At 48.3% G+C, this 19,926-nt stretch overlaps 1 protein-coding gene across 5 annotated transcripts in view; it reads left to right on the forward strand.

The window, feature by feature from the left end:
* Nucleotides 1–19,926, forward strand: part of HGH1 (HGH1 homolog) — a 40,765-nt gene that overhangs the window by 12,097 nt on the left and 8,742 nt on the right. For all 5 annotated transcript variants that reach the window (XM_029585853.1, XM_029585850.1, XM_029585849.1 and 2 more), the window contains exon 4: nucleotides 8,959–9,057. In XM_029585853.1, the coding sequence (XP_029441713.1) occupies nucleotides 8,959–9,057 (99 nt within the window). The remainder of the gene's footprint in view (nucleotides 1–8,958; nucleotides 9,058–19,926) is intronic.

The raw sequence follows: 19,926 nt of genomic DNA on the forward strand, positions 1-19,926 counted from the left end.
TGGGTCTCTGATTCTCAGGAGGTGAGGCTGAGGGTTTAGGTGTAAGTGTGTCTGTGTCCCTGGGTCTCTGATTATCAGGAGGTGATGCTGAGGGTTTAGGTGTAAGTGTGTCTGTGTCCCTGGGTCTCTGATTCTCAGGAGCTGATGCCGAGGGTTTAGGTGTAAGTGCGTCTGTGTCCCTGGGGCTCTGATTCTCAGGAAGTGATGCCGAGGGTTTAGGTGTAAGTGCGTCTGTGTCCCTGGGGCTCTGATTCTCAGGAGGTGATGCCGAGGGTTTAGGTGTAAGTGCGTCTGTGTCCCTGGGTCTCTGATTCTCAGGAGGTGATGCTGAGGGTTTAGGTGTAAGTGTGTCTGTGTCCCTGGGTCTCTGATTCTCAGGAGGTGAGGCTGAGGGTTTATGTGTAAATGTGTCGGTGTCCCTGGGTCTCTGATTCTCAGGAGGTGATGCTGGGGGTTTAGGTGTAAGTGTGTCTGTGTCCCTGGGTCTCTGATTCTCAGGAGGTGAGGGGTTAGGTGTAAGTGTGTCTGTGTCCCTGGGGCTCTGTCTCTGATTCTCAGGAGGTGATGCTGAGGGTTTAGGTGTAAGTGTGTCTGTGTCCCTCGGTCTCTGATTCTCAGGAGGTGATGCTGAGGGTTTAGGTGTAAGTGTGTCTGTGTCCCTGGGGCTCTGTCTCTGATTCTCAGGAGGTGATGCTGAGGGTTTAGGTGTAAGTGTCTCTGTGTCCCTGGGTCTCTGATTCTCAGGAGGTGAGGCTGAGGGTTTAGGTGTAAGTGCGTCTGTGTCCCTGGGTCTCTGATTCTCAGGAGGTGAGGCTGAGGGTTTAGGTGTAAGTGCGTCTGTGTCCCTGGGTCTCTGATTCTCAGGAGGTGTTGCCGAGGGTTTAGGTGTAAGTGCGTCTGTGTCCCTGGGTCTCTGATTCTCAGGAGGTGATGCCGAGGGTTTAGGTGTAAGTGTGTCTGTGTCCCTGGGTCTCTGATTCTCAGGAGGTGATGCTGAGGGTTTAGGTGTAAGTGTGTCTGTGTCCCTGGGTCTCTGATTCTCAGGAGGTGATGCTGAGGGTTTAGGTGTAAGTGTGTCTGTGTCCCTGGGTCTCTGATTCTCAGGAGGTGAGGCTGAGGGTTTAGGTGTAAGTGTGTCTGTGTCCCTGGGTCTTTGATTCTCAGGAGGTGATGCTGAGGGTTTAGGTGTAAGTGTGTCTGTGTCCCTGGGTCTCTGATTCTCAGGAGGTGAGGCTGAGGGTTTAGGTGTAAGTGTGTCTGTGTCCCTGGGTCTCTGATTCTCAGGAGGTGATGCTGAGGGTTTAGGTGTAAGTGTGTCTGTGTCCCTGGGTCTCTGATTCTCAGGAGGTGAGGCTGAGGGTTTAGGTGTAAGTGTGTCTGTGTCCCTGGGGCTCTGATTCTCAGGAGGTGAAGCTGAGGGTTTAGGTGTAAGTGTGTCTGTGTCCCTGGGTCTCTGATTCTCAGGAGGTGAGGCTGAGGGTTTAGGTGTAAGTGTGTCTGTGTCCCTGGGTCTCTGATTCTCAGGAGGTGAGGCTGAGGGTTTAGGTGTAAGTGCGTCTGTGTCCCTGGGTCTCTGTCTCTGATTCTCAGGAGGTGAGGCTGAGGGTTTAGGTGTAAGTGTGTCTGTGTCCCTGGGTCTCTGATTCTCAGGAGGTGATGCTGAGGGTTTAGGTGTAAGTGTGTCTGTGTCCCTGGGTCTCTGATTCTCAGGAGGTGATGCTGAGGGTTTATTTGTAAGTGTGTCTGTGTCCCTGGGTCTCTGATTCTCAGGAGGTGACGCTGAGGGTTTAGGTGTAAGTGTGTCTGTGTCCCTGGGTCTCTGATTCTCAGGAGGTGAGGCTGAGGGTTTAGGTGTAAGTGTGTCTGTGTCCCTGGGTCTCTGATTCTCAGGAGGTGAGGTTGAGGGTTTAGGTGTAAGTGTGTCTGTGTCCCTGGGTCTCTGATTCTCAGGAGGTGATGCTGAGGGTTTAGGTGTAAGTGTGTCTGTGTCCCTGGGTCTCTGATTCTCAGGAGGTGATGCTGAGGGTTTAGGTGTAAGTGTGTCTGTGTCCCTGGGGCTCTGTCTCTGATTCTCAGCAGGTGATGCTGGGGTTTTAGGTGTAAGTGTATCTGTGTCCCTGGGTCTCTGATTCTCAGGAGGTGATGCTGAGGGTTTAGGTGTAAGTGTGTCTGTGTCCCTGGGGCTCTGATTCTCAGGAGGTGAGGCTGAGGGTTTAGGTGTAAGTGTGTCTGTGTCCCTGGGTCTCTGATTCTCAGGAGGTGAGGCTGAGGGTTTAGGTGTAAGTGCATCTGGGTCTCTGATTCTCAGGAGGTGATGCTGAGGGTTTAGGTGTAAGTGTGTCTGTGTCCCTGGGGCTCTGATTCTCAGGAGGTGAGGCTGAGGGTTTAGGTGTAAGTGTGTCCCTGGGTCTCTGATTATCAGGAGGTGATGCTGGGGGTTTAGGTGTAAGTGTGTCTGTGTCCCTGGGTCTCTGATTCTCAGGAGGTGATGCTGAGGGTTTAGGTGTAAGTGTGTCTGTGTCCCTGGGTCTCTGATTCTCAGGAGGTGATGCTGAGGGTTTAGGTGTAAGTGAGTCTGTGTCCCTGGGTCTCTGATTCTCAGGAGGTGATGCTGAGGGTTTAGGTGTAAGTGTGTCTGTGTCCCTGGGTCTCTGATTCTCAGGAGGTGATGCTGAGGGTTTAGGTGTAAGTGTGTCTGTGTCCCTGGGTCTCTGATTCTCAGGAGGTGATGCTGAGGGTTTAGGTGTAAGTGTGTCTGTGTCCCTGGGTCTCTGATTCTCAGGAGGTGATGCTGAGGGTTTAGGTGTAAGTGTGTCTGTGCCCCTGGGTCTCTGATTCTCAGGAGGTGATGCTGAGGGTTTAGGTGTAAGTGTGTCTGTGCCCCTGGGTCTTTGATTCTCAGGAGGTGAGGCTGAGGGTTTAGGTGTAAGTGTGTCTGTGTCCCTGGGTCTCTGATTCTCAGGAGGTGAGGCTGAGGGTTTAGGTGTAAGTGCATCTGGGTCTCTGATTCTCAGGAGGTGAGGCTGAGGGTTTAGGTGTAAGTGTGTTTGTGTCCCTGGGTCTCTGATTCTCAGGAGGTGAGGCTGAGGGTTTAGGTGTAAGTGTGTCTGTGTCCCTGGGTCTCTGATTCTCAGGAGGTGAGGCTGAGGGTTTAGGTGTAAGTGTGTCTGTGTCCCTGGGTCTCTGATTCTCAGGAGGTGAGGCTGAGGGTTTAGGTGTAAGTGTGTCTGTGTCCCTGGGTCTCTGATTCTCAGGAGGTGATGGTGAGGGTTTAGGTGTAAGTGTGTCTGTGTCCCTGGGTCTCTGATTCTCAGGAGGTGATGCTGAGGGTTTAGGTGTAAGTGTGTCTGTGTCCCTGGGTCTCTGATTCTCAGGAGGTGAGGCTGAGGGTTTAGGTGTAAGTGTGTCTGTGTCCCTGGGTCTCTGATTATCAGGAGGTGATGCTGAGGGTTTAGGTGTAAGTGTGTCTGTGTCCCTGGGTCTCTGATTCTCAGGAGCTGATGCCGAGGGTTTAGGTGTAAGTGCGTCTGTGTCCCTGGGGCTCTGAGTCTCAGGAAGTGATGCCGAGGGTTTAGGTGTAAGTGCGTCTGTGTCCCTGGGGCTCTGATTCTCAGGAGGTGATGCCGAGGGTTTAGGTGTAAGTGCGTCTGTGTCCCTGGGTCTCTGATTCTCAGGAGGTGATGCTGAGGGTTTAGGTGTAAGTGTGTCTGTGTCCCTGGGTCTCTGATTCTCAGGAGGTGAGGCTGAGGGTTTATGTGTAAATGTGTCTGTGTCCCTGGGTCTCTGATTCTCAGGAGGTGATGCTGGGGGTTTAGGTGTAAGTGTGTCTGTGTCCCTGGGTCTCTGATTCTCAGGAGGTGAGGGGTTAGGTGTAAGTGTGTCTGTGTCCCTGGGTCTCTGATTCTCAGGAGGTGATGCTGAGGGTTTAGGTGTAAGTGTGTCTGTGTCCCTCGGTCTCTGATTCTCAGGAGGTGATGCTGAGGGTTTAGGTGTAAGTGTGTCTGTGTCCCTGGGGCTCTGTCTCTGATTCTCAGGAGGTGATGGTGAGGGTTTAGGTGTAAGTGTGTCTGTGTCCCTGGGTCTCTGATTCTCAGGAGGTGAGGCTGAGGGTTTAGGTGTAAGTGCGTCTGTGTCCCTGGGTCTCTGATTCTCAGGAGGTGAGGCTGAGGGTTTAGGTGTAAGTGCACCTGTGTCCCTGGGTCTCTGATTCTCAGGAGGTGTTGCCGAGGGTTTAGGTGTAAGTGCGTCTGTGTCCCTGGGTCTCTGATTCTCAGGAGGTGATGCCGAGGGTTTAGGTGTAAGTGTGTCTGTGTCCCTGGGTCTCTGATTCTCAGGAGGTGATGCTGAGGGTTTAGGTGTAAGTGTGTCTGTGTCCCTGGGTCTCTGATTCTCAGGAGGTGAGGCTGAGGGTTTAGGTGTAAGTGTGTCTGTGTCCCTGGGTCTCTGATTCTCAGGAGGTGAGGCTGAGGGTTTAGGTGTAAGTGTGTCTGTGTCCCTGGGTCTCTGATTCTCAGGAGGTGATGCTGAGGGTTTAGGTGTAAGTGTGTCTGTGTCCCTGGGTCTCTGATTCTCAGGAGGTGAGGCTGAGGGTTTAGGTGTAAGTGTGTCTGTGTCCCTGGGTCTCTGATTCTCAGGAGGTGATGCTGAGGGTTTAGGTGTAAGTGTGTCTGTGTCCCTGGGGCTCTGATTCTCAGGAGGTGAAGCTGAGGGTTTAGGTGTAAGTGTGTCTGTGTCCCTGGGTCTCTGATTCTCAGGAGGTGATGCTGAGGGTTTAGGTGTAAGTGTGTCTGTGTCCCTGGGTCTCTGATTCTCAGGAGGTGATGCTGAGGGTTTAGGTGTAAGTGTGTCTGTGTCCCTGGGTCTCTGATTCTCAGGAGGTGATGGTGAGGGTTAGGTGTAAGTGTGTCTGTGTCCCTGGGTCTCTGATTCTCAGGAGGTGAGGCTGAGGGTTTAGGTGTAAGTGTGTCTGTGTCCCTGGGTCTCTGATTCTCAGGAGGTGAGGCTGAGGGTTTAGGTGTAAGTGTGTCTGTGTCCCCGGGTCTCTGATTCTCAGGAGGTGAGGCTGAGGGTTTAGGTGTAAGTGTGTCTGTGTCCCTGTGTCTCTGATTCTCAGGAGGTGAGGCTGAGGGTTTAGGTGTAAGTGTGCCTGTGTCCCTGGGTCTCTGATTCTCAGGAGGTGATACTGAGGGTTTAGGTGTAAGTGTGCCTGTGTCCCTGGGTCTCTGATTCTCAGGAGGTGATGCTGAGGGTTTAGGTGTAAGTGTGTCTGTGTCCCTGGGTCTCTGATTCTCAGGAGGTGATGCTGGGGGTTTTGGTGTAAGTGTGTCTGTGTCCCTGGGTCTCTGATTCTCAGGAGGTGATGCTGGGGGTTTAGGTGTAAGTGTGTCTGTGTCCCTGGGTCTCTGATTCTCAGGAGGTGAGACTGAGGGTTTAGGTGTAAGTGTGTCTGTGTCCCTGGGTCTCTGATTCTCAGGAGGTGATGGTGAGGGTTTAGGTGTAAGTGTGTCTGTGTCCCTGGGTCTCTGATTCTCAGGAGGTGAAGCTGAGGGTTTAGGTGTAAGTGTTTCTGTGTCCCTGGGTCTCTGATTCTCAGGAGGTGATGCTGAGGGTTTAGGTGTAAGTGTGTCTGTGTCCCTGGGTCTTTGATTCTCAGGAGGTGAGGCTGAGGGTTTAGGTGTAAGTGTGTCTGTGTCCCTGGGTCTCTGATTCTCAGGAGGTGAGGCTGAGGGTTTAGGTGTAAGTGTGTCTGTGTCCCTGGGTCTCTGATTCTCAGGAGGTGATGCCGAGGGTTTAGGTGTAAGTGTGTCTGTGTCCCTGGGGCTCTGTCTCTGATTCTCAGGAGGTGACGCTGAGGGTTGAGGTGTAAGTGTGTCTGTGTCCCTGGGTCTCTGATTCTCAGGAGGTGAGGCTGAGGGTTTAGGTGGAAGTGCATCTGGGTCTCTGATTCTCAGGAGGTGAGGCTGAGGGTTTAGGTGTAAGTGTGTCTGTGTCCCTGGGTCTCTGATTCTCAGGAGGTGAGGCTGAGGGTTTAGGTGTAAGTGTGTCTGTGTCCCTGGGTCTCTGATTCTCAGGAGGTGAGGCTGAGGGTTTAGGTGTAAGTGTGTCTGTGTCCCTGGGTCTCTGATTCTCAGGAGGTGATGGTGAGGGTTGAGGTGTAAGTGTGTCTGTGTCCCTGGGTCTCTGATTCTCAGGAGGTGAGGCTGAGGGTTTAGGTGTAAGTGTGTCTGTGCCCCTGGGTCTCTGATTCTCAGGAGGTGAGGCTGAGGGTTTAGGTGTAAGTGTGTCTGTGTCCCTGGGTCTCTGATTCTCAGGAGGTGATGCTGAGGGTTTAGGTGTAAGTGTGTCTGTGTCCCTGGGTCTCTGATTCTCAGGAGGTGAGGGGTTAGGTGTAAGTGTGTCTGTGTCCCTGGGTCTCTGATTCTCAGGAGGTGAGGCTGAGGGTTTAGGTGTAAGTGTGTCTGTGTCCCTGGGTCTCTGATTCTCAGGAGGTGATGCTGAGGGTTTAGGTGTAAGTGTGTCTGTGTCCCTGGGTCTCTGATTCTCAGGAGGTGATGCTGAGGGTTTAGGTGTAAGTGTGTCTGTGTCCCTGGGTCTCTGATTCTCAGGAGGTGATGCTGAGGGTTTAGGTGTAAGTGTGTCTGTGTCCCTGGGTCTCTGATTCTCAGGAGGTGATGCTGAGGGTTTAGGTGTAAGTGTGTCTGTGTCCCTGGGTCTCTGATTCTCAGGAGGTGAAGCTGAGGGTTTAGGTGTAAGTGTGTCTGTGTCCCTGGGTCTCTGATTCTCAGGAGGTGATGCTGAGGGTTTAGGTGTAAGTGTGTCTGTGTCCCTGGGTCTCTGATTCTCAGGAGGTGATGCTGAGGGTTTAGGTGTAAGTGTGTCTGTGCCCCTGGGTCTCTGATTCTCAGGAGGTGAGGCTGAGGATTTAGGTGTAAGTGTGTCTGTGTCCCTGGGTCTCTGATTCTCAGGAGGTGATGGTGAGGGTTAGGTGTAAGTGTGTCTGTGTCCCTGGGTCTCTGATTCTCAGGAGGTGAGGCTGAGGGTTTAGGTGTAAGTGTGTCTGTGTCCCTGGGTCTCTGATTCTCAGGAGGTGAGGCTGAGGGTTTAGGTGTAAGTGTGTCTGTGTCCCCGGGTCTCTGATTCTCAGGAGGTGAGGCTGAGGGTTTAGGTGTAAGTGTGTCTGTGTCCCCGGGTCTCTGATTCTCAGGAGGTGAGGCTGAGGGTTTAGGTGTAAGTGTGTCTGTGTCCCTGTGTCTCTGATTCTCAGGAGGTGAGGCTGAGGGTTTAGGTGTAAGTGTGCCTGTGTCCCTGGGTCTCTGATTCTCAGGAGGTGATGCTGAGGGTTTAGGTGTAAGTGTGTCTGTGTCCCTGGGTCTCTGATTCTCAGGAGGTGATGCTGAGGGTTTAGGTGTAAGTGTGTCTGTGTCCCTGGGTCTCTGATTCTCAGGAGGTGATGTTGGGGGTTTTGGTGTAAGTGTGTCTGTGTCCCTGGGTCTCTGATTCTCAGGAGGTGATGCTGGGGGTTTAGGTGTAAGTGTGTCTGTGCCCCTGGGTCTCTGATTCACAGGAGGTGAGGCCGAGGGTTTAGGTGTAAGTGTGTCTGTGTCCCTGGGTCTCTGATTCTCAGGAGGTGATGCTGAGGGTTTAGGTGTAAGTGTGTCTGTGTCCCTGGGTCTCTGATTCTCAGGAGGTGAGACTGAGGGTTTAGGTGTAAGTGTGTCTGTGTCCCTGGGTCTCTGATTCTCAGGAGGTGATGGTGAGGGTTTAGGTGTAAGTGTGTCTGTGTCCCTGGGTCTCTGATTCTCAGGAGGTGAAGCTGAGGGTTTAGGTGTAAGTGTGTCTGTGTCCCTGGGTCTCTGATTCTCAGGAGGTGATGCTGAGGGTTTAGGTGTAAGTGTGTCTGTGTCCCTGGGTCTTTGATTCTCAGGAGGTGAGGCTGAGGGTTTAGGTGTAAGTGTGTCTGTGTCCCTGGGTCTCTGATTCTCAGGAGGTGAGGCTGAGGGTTTAGGTGTAAGTGTGTCTGTGTCCCTGGGTCTCTGATTCTCAGGAGGTGAGGCTGAGGGTTTAGGTGTAAGTGTGTCTGTGTCCCTGGGTCTCTGATTCTCAGGAGGTGATGCCGAGGGTTTAGGTGTAAGTGTGTCTGTGTCCCTGGGGCTCTGTCTCTGATTCTCAGGAGGTGATGCTGAGGGTTTAGGTGTAAGTGTGTCTGTGTCTCTGATTCTCAGGAGGTGATGCTGAGGGTTTAGGTGTAAGTGTGTCTGTGTCCCTGGGTCTCTGTTTCTCAGGAGGTGAGGCTGAGGGTTTAGGTGTAAGTGTGTCTGTGTCCCTGGGTCTCTGATTCTCAGCAGGTGAGGCTGAGGGTTTAGGTGTAAGTGTGTCTGTGTCCCTGGGTCTCTGATTCTCAGGAGGTGAGGCTGAGGGTTTAGGTGTAAGGGTGTCTGTGTCCCTGGGTCTCTGATTCTCAGGAGGTGATGCTGAGGGTTTAGGTGTAAGTGTGTCTGTGTCCCTGGGTCTCTGATTCTCAGGAGGTGATGCTGAGGGTTTAGGTGTAAGTGTGTCTGTGTCCCTGGGTCTCTGATTCTCAGGAGGTGATGCTGAGGGTTTAGGTGTAAGTGTGTCTGTGTCCCTGGGTCTCTGATTCTCAGGAGGTGATGCTGAGGGTTTAGGTGTAAGTGTGTCTGTGCCCCTGGGTCTCTGATTCTCAGGAGGTGAGGCTGAGGGTTTTGGTGTAAGCGTGTCTGTGTCCCTGGGTCTCTGATTCTCAGGAGGTGATGCTGAGGGTTTAGGTGTAAGTGTCTGTGTTTCTTTGTCTCTGTCCCTGAATCTGGGTCGGAGTCTCTGCTTCCTGGGATGTGGTGTGGAAGGTTTAGCTGGGATATATATATATAAATATATATATATATATATATATATATATATATATTGCTGAGATACACGTGTGTCTGCTTATTTTCTCCCCAGCTTGCCATGAGTGGTTGTTGAGTGAAGCGGTCGACCTGCTTCCTTTCCTGCTTTTGCCTCTGGCTGGGCCTGAAGAATTCTCTGAGAAGGAAATGGAAGGTAAGATTTGCTTTTAAATTTCTGGAAACCCGGGGCCAGGAGCTCAGACAGTCAAAGATGAATCTGAATTAGAAATGCTTAGATATAAGTGAAGATCTCTCTCAGGCCGAGTCTTCTACCTTTTGCTTATCTGCTGTGATCTCTGCTGTGCCTCTCCCATCTTCTGCTTTCCAAGATTACTTTATCATATTTCCCGTCCGCTTTGTCCTGAAAACTCAAAGCGGAGAAGCACTAGTAGTGTAACAGCACTTGGCAATATCAGAAGTAGAAAAACGGTGCATGAGAAATTACCCCCGTACATTCCAGTTACACAAATGCGATCTGCTGGGTGTAATAGACCCCAACAGATTTCAAACTAGCAACGTTGAAAGGGCGCATAGGCAGCCAAAGAGCTCAAGATAAACTCGTCCGTAAGACTGTATGGATACCACGTCATCACAAAGGTAAGTGAATCTGAAACCCTGTACAGAGGCCACAGAAAGTCAGCCCGCCTCAGTTCAAGCCACCGCTGCCACAGGTAAGCTCCATCATCAGGGTTTCGTCTCCCTTGGAAGAGCGTTCCACGAGGTGAGGGGCTGCTGAGGAACCCGCCCTCTTTCCGGACAGAGGAGAGCGAAGGCAGACTGACCTGAATCCCAGAGGGAACGCAGCACGTTGAGTCCCAGTCCCTCTCTGCGCCCTGAAGGGGAGCAGTAAAGTTTGCACCTGCTTTTACCCAAGATTGTTTCAGCCACCAATGTGCAGAAGTATTGGCCTGGTACGTGCAGACCGTTTCACCTGCTCTTTGGGTGGGGGTATCTTGTGGGGCTTAACGTGCTTGCTTACTTCTTAAAACTAAGAAAATATGAGCATGACGTCCCGACTCCGCCCACCTCCCCCATCAAAATGCCTCTCCCCGGTTTGCAAAAATGTCATGCATGCGCTTTTATGCAAAGCGAGCCCTGCCCCTTTTTACAGCAATTTGCATGACTAAAATCACAGCTCCTGCAGCCAAATGGCTTAAGATTTAAATAAATGGCCTGCAGCCTCGCTGGCAGCCAGTGGAGAGATTTTTAGGAAAAGTTCCCCCTCCAGGTTTTATTCCATCGCTGCCCTGGCTGCAGCGTTAGCCGCCGGCTGGAGCTTATGAAGTGGGTACGGTTGGCAAACCAGCGGGGTAAGTGTGGTGTTACTAGAGCCTGCGAAGCGGTCTTCAGAAGTGAGCGATGTTGCTGAGCCAGAGCCTCTCCCATGACCATCTCTCCTGGCTGGGCCCCTTTTCTCTCCTTTCCTTCCTTCAGAGGATCTCCTGCAGCCTGGTCCCTGGCCAGCAATGGTTCAATCCCGACTCAGATTCCCTCTGTCTTTTACCCTCTTTTTGAATCACTTGAACCTTGAACAACACCATAGCCACAGTAATATAGTATTGTTGAATATTGAACAACACCACAGCTGCTGGCTATTGTATTATTGAATCATGTGGTATGAAATGAAATTGACCCAGAAAAGGGGAATTGTGAAGATCAGCTCAGGCGTATGCTTGAGTGAAAAGCCAAGTTTTAAGTCTTTTTTTGAAAGTGATGGGGCATTGTTCAAGCCTAAGATCTGATGGTAGAGAGTTCCAGTGGATCGGGCCTGCTGTAGATAGGGCTCTTTTGTTTGACGAGATTTTGAGTGGAGGGGTTTTTAGAGAGCCTTTTTGCGCTGATCTCAATGGACGAGAGGACGAATGTAGCTGGAATGGGATCTTGAGGTCGAGTTGTAAGACTTTGTAAATGGATTTATGGATGGATGAGAGGGTTTTGTATAGGATCCTATATTTTATAGGGAGCCAGTGAATATTCTTCAAGATTGGAGTTATGTGGTCCCTTTTTTTTGCTTTGGTTAAGATCCTGGCAGTGGCATTTTGGAGCATTTGCAGGGGTTTTAGGGAGATAGCTGGGAGCCCAAGTAACAGAGAGTTGCAGTAATCAATTTTGGAGAATATGATTGCTTGCAAGACAGATCTGAAATCCTGGGGGTGTAATAAAGGTCTGATTCTTTTTAAAACCTGGAGTTTGAAGAAGCATTCTTTTACTGTATTATTGATAAAGCTTTTAAAATTCAGATGGTTATCCATAGTGACTCCTAGGTTTCTGACCTGGGGCGATAGAGTAGGTGATGCCAAAGGAGGAGTGTTAGTGAGTTGGTAGTTTCCTTCTTGGGTGATTAGGAGGAATTCAGTTTTGTGTATAGCAGCAAATGATGAGATTGGCATAATTGGCATCTTAGAGACCTGATGGAAAGAGGGTAACCAATGGGACTGTGCTATATCAGGGTACAAATTATATTCCAATGATAGGGAGGATCAGCTTGGTGGGGGCGTGGCACTTTATGTCCGGGAGGGTATAGAGTCCAACAGGATAAAGATCATACAAGAGACTAAATGCTCAGTAGAATCTATATGGGTAGAAATCCCATGTGTGTTGGGTAAAAGTATAGTGATAGGAGTATACTACCATCCACCTGGACAAAATGGTCAGACAGATGATGAAATGCTAAGAAAAATCAGGGAAGCAAACCAATTTACCAGTGCAATAATAATGGGAGATTTCAATTACCTATCACAGGAAATGTGGAACCCAAAAACAATTTCAAAAATTGGCCTAAGAAGGAGTCAGCAAGCCTTGACGTTATGTGTCACTCTCAAGCAGACACTAACCGGTCTTATCTATCATTCACCTTCATCATAATTTTAATGCAACAAACTTTTTTTTCTTTTTTCAATTATTTAAAAATGTCCTCCATTCTTGATAAACAAATGACTCTTTCAAATAGCATTAGTAAGAAAAGCCCCCTCAGGGGCATATAGAAACACTTCAGTTGTAGAGCCACATTTCTAAAAAGAGAATAAGTAAAGAAGAATCGCACGTCAAATAAAATAAGAGGTGAAATCAATACTTATCTCATGACACCACGGCTACCATTTCAGACGGGACCAGACGTCTCAACCATCTTAGAGGGAAGGAAATGGAGGAACCCGAACCGAGGCTAGCGTTCCTTTAAATGATGTCAACCATCAATCATGATTTTGAAACATCTGTCAGATGATCGTAATTTGAGTGACGTCAGCCATCAATCATGAATCGGTGTTAAGCAATCTATCAATCATGATTTGGAAAAACCTAGAATTCAACCTAAAAAAACATGTAAGTCCAGCTCAGTGTTTAATCCTGATGGGTGAACAGTTTGTAAACGATAAATCCACCGCTGTTCAGATTGCAGCAACATACGTTCCCGATTGCCTCCCCGCCAATGTACAGGAATGTGTTCAATGGCACAGAATCGTAAATCATCAAAAGTATGTCCCATCTCTGTACAGTGGGAAACTAAAGGTTCATTGGCTCTGACAGTTCTAATATTGCTACGATGTTCTATCATCCTCGTCTTCAATAGGCGTTTTGTTTTGCCAATATAAATGAGGGAACAAGGACATTGTATTAAGTATATCACCATGATAGATGCACAAGTGGTGTGGTGTCGCAAAAATATTTTATAACCAGAGGGTACGGTAAATTGATCTGAGATTGTCATAGAAGACGGGCAAACGGAGCAATTATTGCAAGGCTTGTGTGAACCTGATAACCTATATGATGTATATGACATCATAGAGCTGTCCGATTTCACCAAAAAATTTTTTAAATTCATGGCACGGGAAAAAGTAATTCGTGGGGGAGCATGAAAAATCGCATTAGTTTGTAACACATGCCAATTTTGTAGAATAGATTGACGAATTTTAAAGGCAACAGAAGAAAATGGTAGAATACATGTATGGCGTGAGGATTCTTCATTAGATCGCGGGAGAAAGAGCCACTCGCGATGTGAATATTTTGCACGTAAGTAAGCTCTTCGGATACTGGAGCGCGGATATCCTCTAGCTGAGAAGCGTTCGCACAAAAGTTTCGATTGCACCTCAAAGTCGGACATAGTGGTACAAATCCTTCTCAGACGGATAAATTGACTCACAGGTAAGTTCTGTTTAAAATTTCTCGGGTGTGCACTGGAGTAATGTAGATAGGTGTTCGAACTGACTGATTTTCGAAAAAGGGATGTCATGAATTTTCCATCAATCATAGTGATCCGTATATCGAGAAACGTTATGGAAGTAGTCTCAATGGTGGCAGTGAATTTTAGATGACGATTTAAGGTGTTAAGCCAGCATAAAAATGATCCAAAAAGGTCTTTGTCGCCTTTCCACAGTACAAAGACGTCGTCAATGTACCGCTTCCACACAAAAAGCTGACTTTTGAAAGGATGATCTTGAAGCCATTTCTCTTCAAAAAAATGCATGTACAGGTTTGCCAAATCAGGAGCCATGGTGGCTCCCATAGCAGTACCACACGTCTGGAGTCTGGAGTCTGTTACATTTACCCCAATATTGACTGGGTAAATGTAACATCAGGACTTGCTAGAGACATAAAGTTCCTGGATGTAATAAATGATTGCTTCATGGAGCAATTGGTTCAGGAACGAACAAGAGAGGGAGCTATTTTAGATTTAATTCTTAGTGGAACGCAAGATTTGGTGAGAGAAGTAATGGCGGTGGGGCCACTTGGCAACAGTGATCATAACATGATCAAATTTAAACTAATAACTGGAAGGGGGGCAATAAGTAAATCTGCAGCTCTAACACAAAATTTAAAAAAGGGAAACTTTGATAAAATGAGGAAAATAGGTAGAAAAAAACTGAAAGGTGCAGCTGCAAAGGTTAAAAGTGTTCAACAGGCTTGGACATTGTTTAAAAATACAATCCTAGAGGCGCAGTCCATATGTATTCCACGCATTAAGAAAGGTGGGAGGAACGCAAAATGATTAACAGCATGGATGAGGTGAGGTGAAAGAGGCTATTTTAGCCAAAAAAAAAAATCCTTCCAAAATTGGAAGAAGGATCTGTCTGAAGAAAATAGAAAAAAGCATAAGCATTATCAAGTCAAGTGTAATACAGTGATAAGCCAGGCTAAGAGAGAATTTGAAATGAAGTTGGCCGTAAAGGCAAAAACTCATTATAGAAACTTTTTAAAATATATCCGAAGCAAGAAACCTGTGAGGGAGTCGGTTGGACGATTAGATGACCGAGGGGTTAAAGGGGCTCTTAGGGAAGATAAGGCCATTGCAGAAAGACTAAATGAATTCTTTGCTTCCGTGTTTACTAATGAGGATGTTGGAGATATACCAGTTCCGGAGATGGTTTTCAAGGGTGATGAGTCAGACGAACTGAACTAAATCACTGTGAACCTGGAAGATGTAGTAGGCCAGATTGACAAACTAAAGAGTAGCAAATCACCTGGACCGGATGGTATGCATCCTAGGGTACTGAAGGAACTAAAAAATGAAATTTCTGATCTATTAGTTAAAATTTGTAACCTATCATTAAAATCATCCATTGTACCTGAAGACTGGAGGGTGGCCAATGTAACCCCAATATTTAAAAAAGGCGCCAAGGGCGATCCGGGCAACTATAGACCAGTGAGCCTGACTTCAGTGCCGGGAAAAATAGTGGAAAGTGTTCTAAACATCAAAATCACAGAACATATAGAAAGACATGGTTTAATGTAACACAGTCAACATAGATTTACCCAAGGGAAGTCTTGCCTCACAAATCTGCTTCACTTTTTTGAAGGGGTTAATAAACATGTGGATAAAGGTGAACCGGTAGATGTAGTATACTTGGATTTTCAGAAGGCGTTTGACAAAGTCCCTCATGAGAGGCTTCTAAGAAAACTAAAAAGTCATGGGATAGGTGGCGATGTCCTTTCGTGGATTGCAAACTGGCTAAAAGACAGGAAACAGAGAGTAGGATTAAATGGGCAATTTTCTCAGTGGAAGGGAGTGGACAGTGGAGTGCCTCAGGGATCTGTATTGGGACCCTTACTTTTCAATATATTTATAAATGATCTGGAAAGAAATACGAGTGAGGTAATCAAATTTGCAGATGACACAAAATTGTTCAGAGTAGTTAAATCACAAGCAGATTGTGATAAATTGCAGGAAGACCTTGTGAGACTGGAAAATTGGGCATCCAAATGGCAGATGAAATTTAATGTGGATAAGTGCAAGGTGATGCATATAGGGAAAAATAACCCATGCTATAATTACACAATGTTGGGTTCCATATTAGGTGTTACAACTCAAGAAAGAGATCTAGGCGTCATAGTGGATAACACATTGAAATCGTCGGTTCAGTGTGCTGCGGCAGTCAAAAAAGCAAACAGAATGTTGGGAATTATTAGAAAGGGAATGATGAATAAAACGGAAAATGTCATAATGCTTCTGTATCGCTCCATGGTGAGACCGCACCTTGAATACTGTGTACAATTCTGGTCGCCGCATCTCAAAAAAGATATAATTGTGATGGAGAAGGTACAGAGAAGGGCTACCAAAATGATAAAGGGTATGGAACAGCTCCCCTATGAGGAAAGACTAAAGAGGTTAGGACTTTTCAGCTTGGAGAAGAGACGACTGAGGGGGGATATGATAGAGGTGTTTAAAATCATGAGAGGTCTAGAACGGGTAGATGTGAATCGGTTATTTACTCTTTCGGATAGTAGAAAGACTAGGGGGCACTCCATGAAGTTAGCATGGGGCACATTTAAAACTAATCTGAGAAAGTTCTTTTTTACTCAACGCACAATTAAACTCTGGAATTTGTTGCCAGAGGATGTGGTTAGTGCAGTTAGTATAGCTGTGTTTAAAAAAGGATTGGATAAGTTCTTGGAGGAGAAGTCCACTACCTGCTATTAAGTTCACTTAGAGAATATTTATTTATTTATTTATTTAAAAACCTTTCTATACCGTCGCTAAGTTATATACCATCGCAACGGTTTACAAATAGGCACATAGACTAAGGTAAGTAAATGTAGGATATCTTACATTCTAACAGGTGCCAATAAAGTTCGGTTACAATTTCATAAATAAAATCATTATTTGAGTAATGTTGGTCAAGTCCAGGTATATTATTGAGTTACTATCGCTTTGAAATATTACTTCTTAAAAGTAGGATTGAGTAAATTCATTCTCATCTGCATTACCTTGTACTTTCATTCTCTCTCTACCCTCCTCACTCTTTAGTGCCACTGCCATTAGCAATGGTTACATGGAATAGACTTAGTTTTTGGGTACTTGCCAGGTTCTTGTGGCCTGGATTGGCCACTGTTGGAAACAGGATGCTGGGCTTGATGGACCCTTGGTCTGACCCAGTATGGCAATTTCTTATGTTCTTATGGGGAGGGGAGGGCATTATTGGACTGAGTACAGAGGGGGAGGTATTTCTCTGGGTATGTGGGGAGGAAGAGTGTTCCTGGATAATTGGACTATTTCGTAGCGTGTAGCCAGATGGATTCAGGACTAATGGGTTATGCTCCCCTGCCAGCAGATGGAGACAGAGTCAGATTTCAAAGCTGGTGTCACCCTAGATATACCCCTACAGTGACCTTAGCCCTTCAATATCTCTCCATCTCCTAGCAGATGTGGACGTGCTTTCCCTATCAGGATCGCTGTACCTTTTGGAAGATGAAATTCTGCTTTTAAATTGGAGAAAAGATTGAGCCCCGCTCTCCTGCGGGGATAGATAAAGGTCCCTCCCCCAAGTTGAGAATTCCGGAGGTGATTTCCGAGATCCCTCAGAGGTTGCCTTGGTCCGGTAGCCTGGTTCCCGGCCTGGACTTTGCTGCTAAGGCAGCGGGTGCAGGAAGCTGAGCGCGGCTGTGACAGCCAAAGCCCTCTCCCTCCGCAGCTGGAGACCGTCTCTGTACTCGGCCGGTAAGGGAGAAGAGGGTTTCCTCCCGATTCAGAGAGGTTTCAGTAAGACATCCTTTGGTTTCCTTGCCCGGCGCGCCGTACTGACGTTGCTCTCGATCCTATTGGGTAAGGGGAAGTGGGTTTCCAAGCTGGTTGAGCGGCCCCCCCGTGGGCTAGGCCCCACGTTAGGCTTGGTAGCCATACCGCATGGTATGCTATGGCGCTGGCATCTTGCACGCGTATTTGTGCTTATATTGCCCACCACAGAGCTTCGGTACGCACAGTGCGCATAACGTCACCTGCGTACATACGCGCACAACTTACTAGGCGCAGAATACAAGTAAAGCCGGGCGCGTGAGCTGGATGTGGACTTCGCTGTTGCCCGCATGGGCATCCGAAAACTGTGCGAGCCACCTGAACACGCAGTTACTGTCGCCAGTGGCCCCAGCAGCAAAGAAACACAAGCGCCTTTCTCTCTGCGCTGCTTGTCACATTAGGACTGCAGAGTCTGACCTGGATTCTTGCTTGTGTCAGCACTGAGAGGAAGCCCAGGGAAGAGAGTTGGCCTCCCTGGACTTTGCTAAGCCCGGCTCCTCCCATTCAGAGGATGGGGCAGCCTTAACCGGAAGTACCCTGGAACTGGGTCATCCATGGACGAGGGAAATTTAGCAGCACCTACCCCAGTACCTCCTGGGCTAGGCATGGACCCGGCCGCCTTCTCTTGAGTGGAATTCTTTCAAGGCCTTCAAGTCTTCGTACGGGTGCAGTCTGCCACCTCACTTGCCCCTGTCCGGACGGAACCTCAGCTGCTAAGCCCTCCCTCTCCCAGTCCTATTGGCAAACCTCTAGGCATGCCTCGCCTCACCAGTGGTATCCATGGCAGGGACCCGGGCATGATGGACATAGAGGAGGATAAGGATTCCTTAGAAGATGAAGAAATACTCCCTGACTTCAAACCATATGAGATCATGTTACGTTTTGTTCCATAGAGACAAATTGCCAGCCCTGGTTTCCCAGACCCTGAAGATGCTGGGAATTCTGGGGCGGACTCTATGATGGAACCAAAAACAAAAAAACCAATCTGCGTATGGAAAACCTCTTGCTATTTTCCAGCACTGGAAGCCATCCAAGAGTTGATTGACCTGGAATGGGATGTCACAGAAGCAAGTTTAAGGTGGACGAGCGTTAGAAGTTCTATACCCACTGGATCCAGCAGCAAGAAAACGTTTGCATTTCTCTAAAGTGGATGTGCTGGTCTGTGCCATCTGTAGGCGAACAACTATGTGGAGGGAAGAGTGGCCTTAAAGGATGCGCACGATAGTTGGATGGAGTCCATCCTTAAACAGGCCTTTGATGCAGTAGCAATGACCTTACAGATTGCTTCTTGTTGTTCCCTGGTAGTTTGTTTGTGCCAGCTCCTCTCTCAGGAGGGGGGGATGACTCGGGGGCGAATTCCAGAGCAGTTCTGGAACCCGCCGCCGCCTTTTTAGCAGACACGGGCTCGGACCTAGCCGTACCTCGGCCAGAGGAGTGGCCTCAGGGTGGTGGCCAGAATACAGCTATGGCTGTGGAATTGGTCAGCAAACGCAACCTCCAAGGCAAATCTTACAAAGATGCCCTTTAAAGGATCACTTCTTTTCAAAAGCAAATTGGAAAAGCTGGCCAGTAAATGGGGCAAATCTCCAGTTCCCCAGCTTACCAGAAGATAAGTGAAAGCAGTTACAGCGCCCCAGCCTATGAGGGGTCGATCAAGGGGCTCCCAACATTTTCGCCCCTACAGAAACTCGACGTTTCAGAGGTCTCAGTCCTTAGGGAGGTCTTGGACCTTTTGGAGTCGGCAGCCCAAGAGAGGGTCAGGCTTTGGTTCAGGTTCGTCCCGAACCCCCCAGTGAAGTCTTGCCAATCCACCCTCTGGACATATTCATGATATCTCCTTGCAACTCCCAGCACAAGAAGCAGGTAGTGGTGTGTACCCTTTTAAGGCTCCTCATGATTAGGGCTATAATCCCATTACCTGCACACCAGGAAATATGAGGCGTTATACCATCTATTTCATTGTACCCAAGAAGGAAGGTTCCTTTCGTCCCATCTTGGACCTCAAGAGCGTCAACTGGCATCTACAATGGATTCATTTCCACATGGAAACCCTACACTCCGTAATAATGGCCGTACAGTCAGGAGAGTTCTTAACCTCCCTGGACCTATCCAAGGCCTACCTACATATTTCAGTCTGGCAAGAACATCAATGTTTCCTACACTTTGCGGTACTGGGTCACTATTATCAGTTCTGGGCACTGCCCTTTGGCCTGGCCACTCCCCCCAGAACATTTTCCAAGATTTTGGTGGTCGTAGTGGCTGCGTTGAGAAGAGAGGGAATCCTGGTGCACTTGTACTTGGATGACTGGTTGATATGGGCAAAGTGGGAGAGAGCCTCCGTGTGACCAACAGGGTGACCTCCTTGTTTCAGGAACTCTGTTGGGTCATAAACCTAGACAAAGCAGTCTCTAACCCTCCCAGTCCTTGGAATATCTGGGAGTCCAGATTGACACCAAGTAAGGCAAATCCTCCCGAACAAGCGGATAAGGAAGTTAATGTCCCAAGTGCATCTGTTGATAAACACGATATGCCCAACAGTATGAAGCTATCTTTAAGTCCTCTGTTTGATGGTGGCAACCCTGGAAGTAGTGCCGTGAGCGAGAGAACACATGCAACCACGTCAACTCTCCCTGCTGTCACGTTGGAATCCACTTTCTCAAGACTGTTCGATTCACCTCTACTTACCGATGGAAGTATGCTCTTGGTTGCAGTGGTGGCTGCAGGAAGCTCATCTGGGCAGAGGTGTACAGATTCCTCAGTCGCAGAAGAGATCAGTTTGACCCTGGGGATAGACGCGCTCGTTCAGATCTGGCCGGAAGAAGAGCTGCTATATGCCTTCCCTCCATGGCCCCTGCTGGGCAGGGTTATTTGCAGAATCAAGCGCCACAGTGTATTAATCCTACTAGTAGCTCCAGATTGGCCCAGATGTCCGAGGTATGCAGATATGTGAAGACCCCCCTGTTCCTCCCACTGTACATGGGCCTGTTTCAACAGGGACCGGTCCTTCATAAGGATCCA

The sequence above is a fragment of the Rhinatrema bivittatum genome, unplaced genomic scaffold (genome assembly GCF_901001135.1).
Source record: "Rhinatrema bivittatum unplaced genomic scaffold, aRhiBiv1.1, whole genome shotgun sequence".
NCBI classification, from domain to species: Eukaryota; Metazoa; Chordata; class Amphibia; order Gymnophiona; family Rhinatrematidae; genus Rhinatrema; species Rhinatrema bivittatum.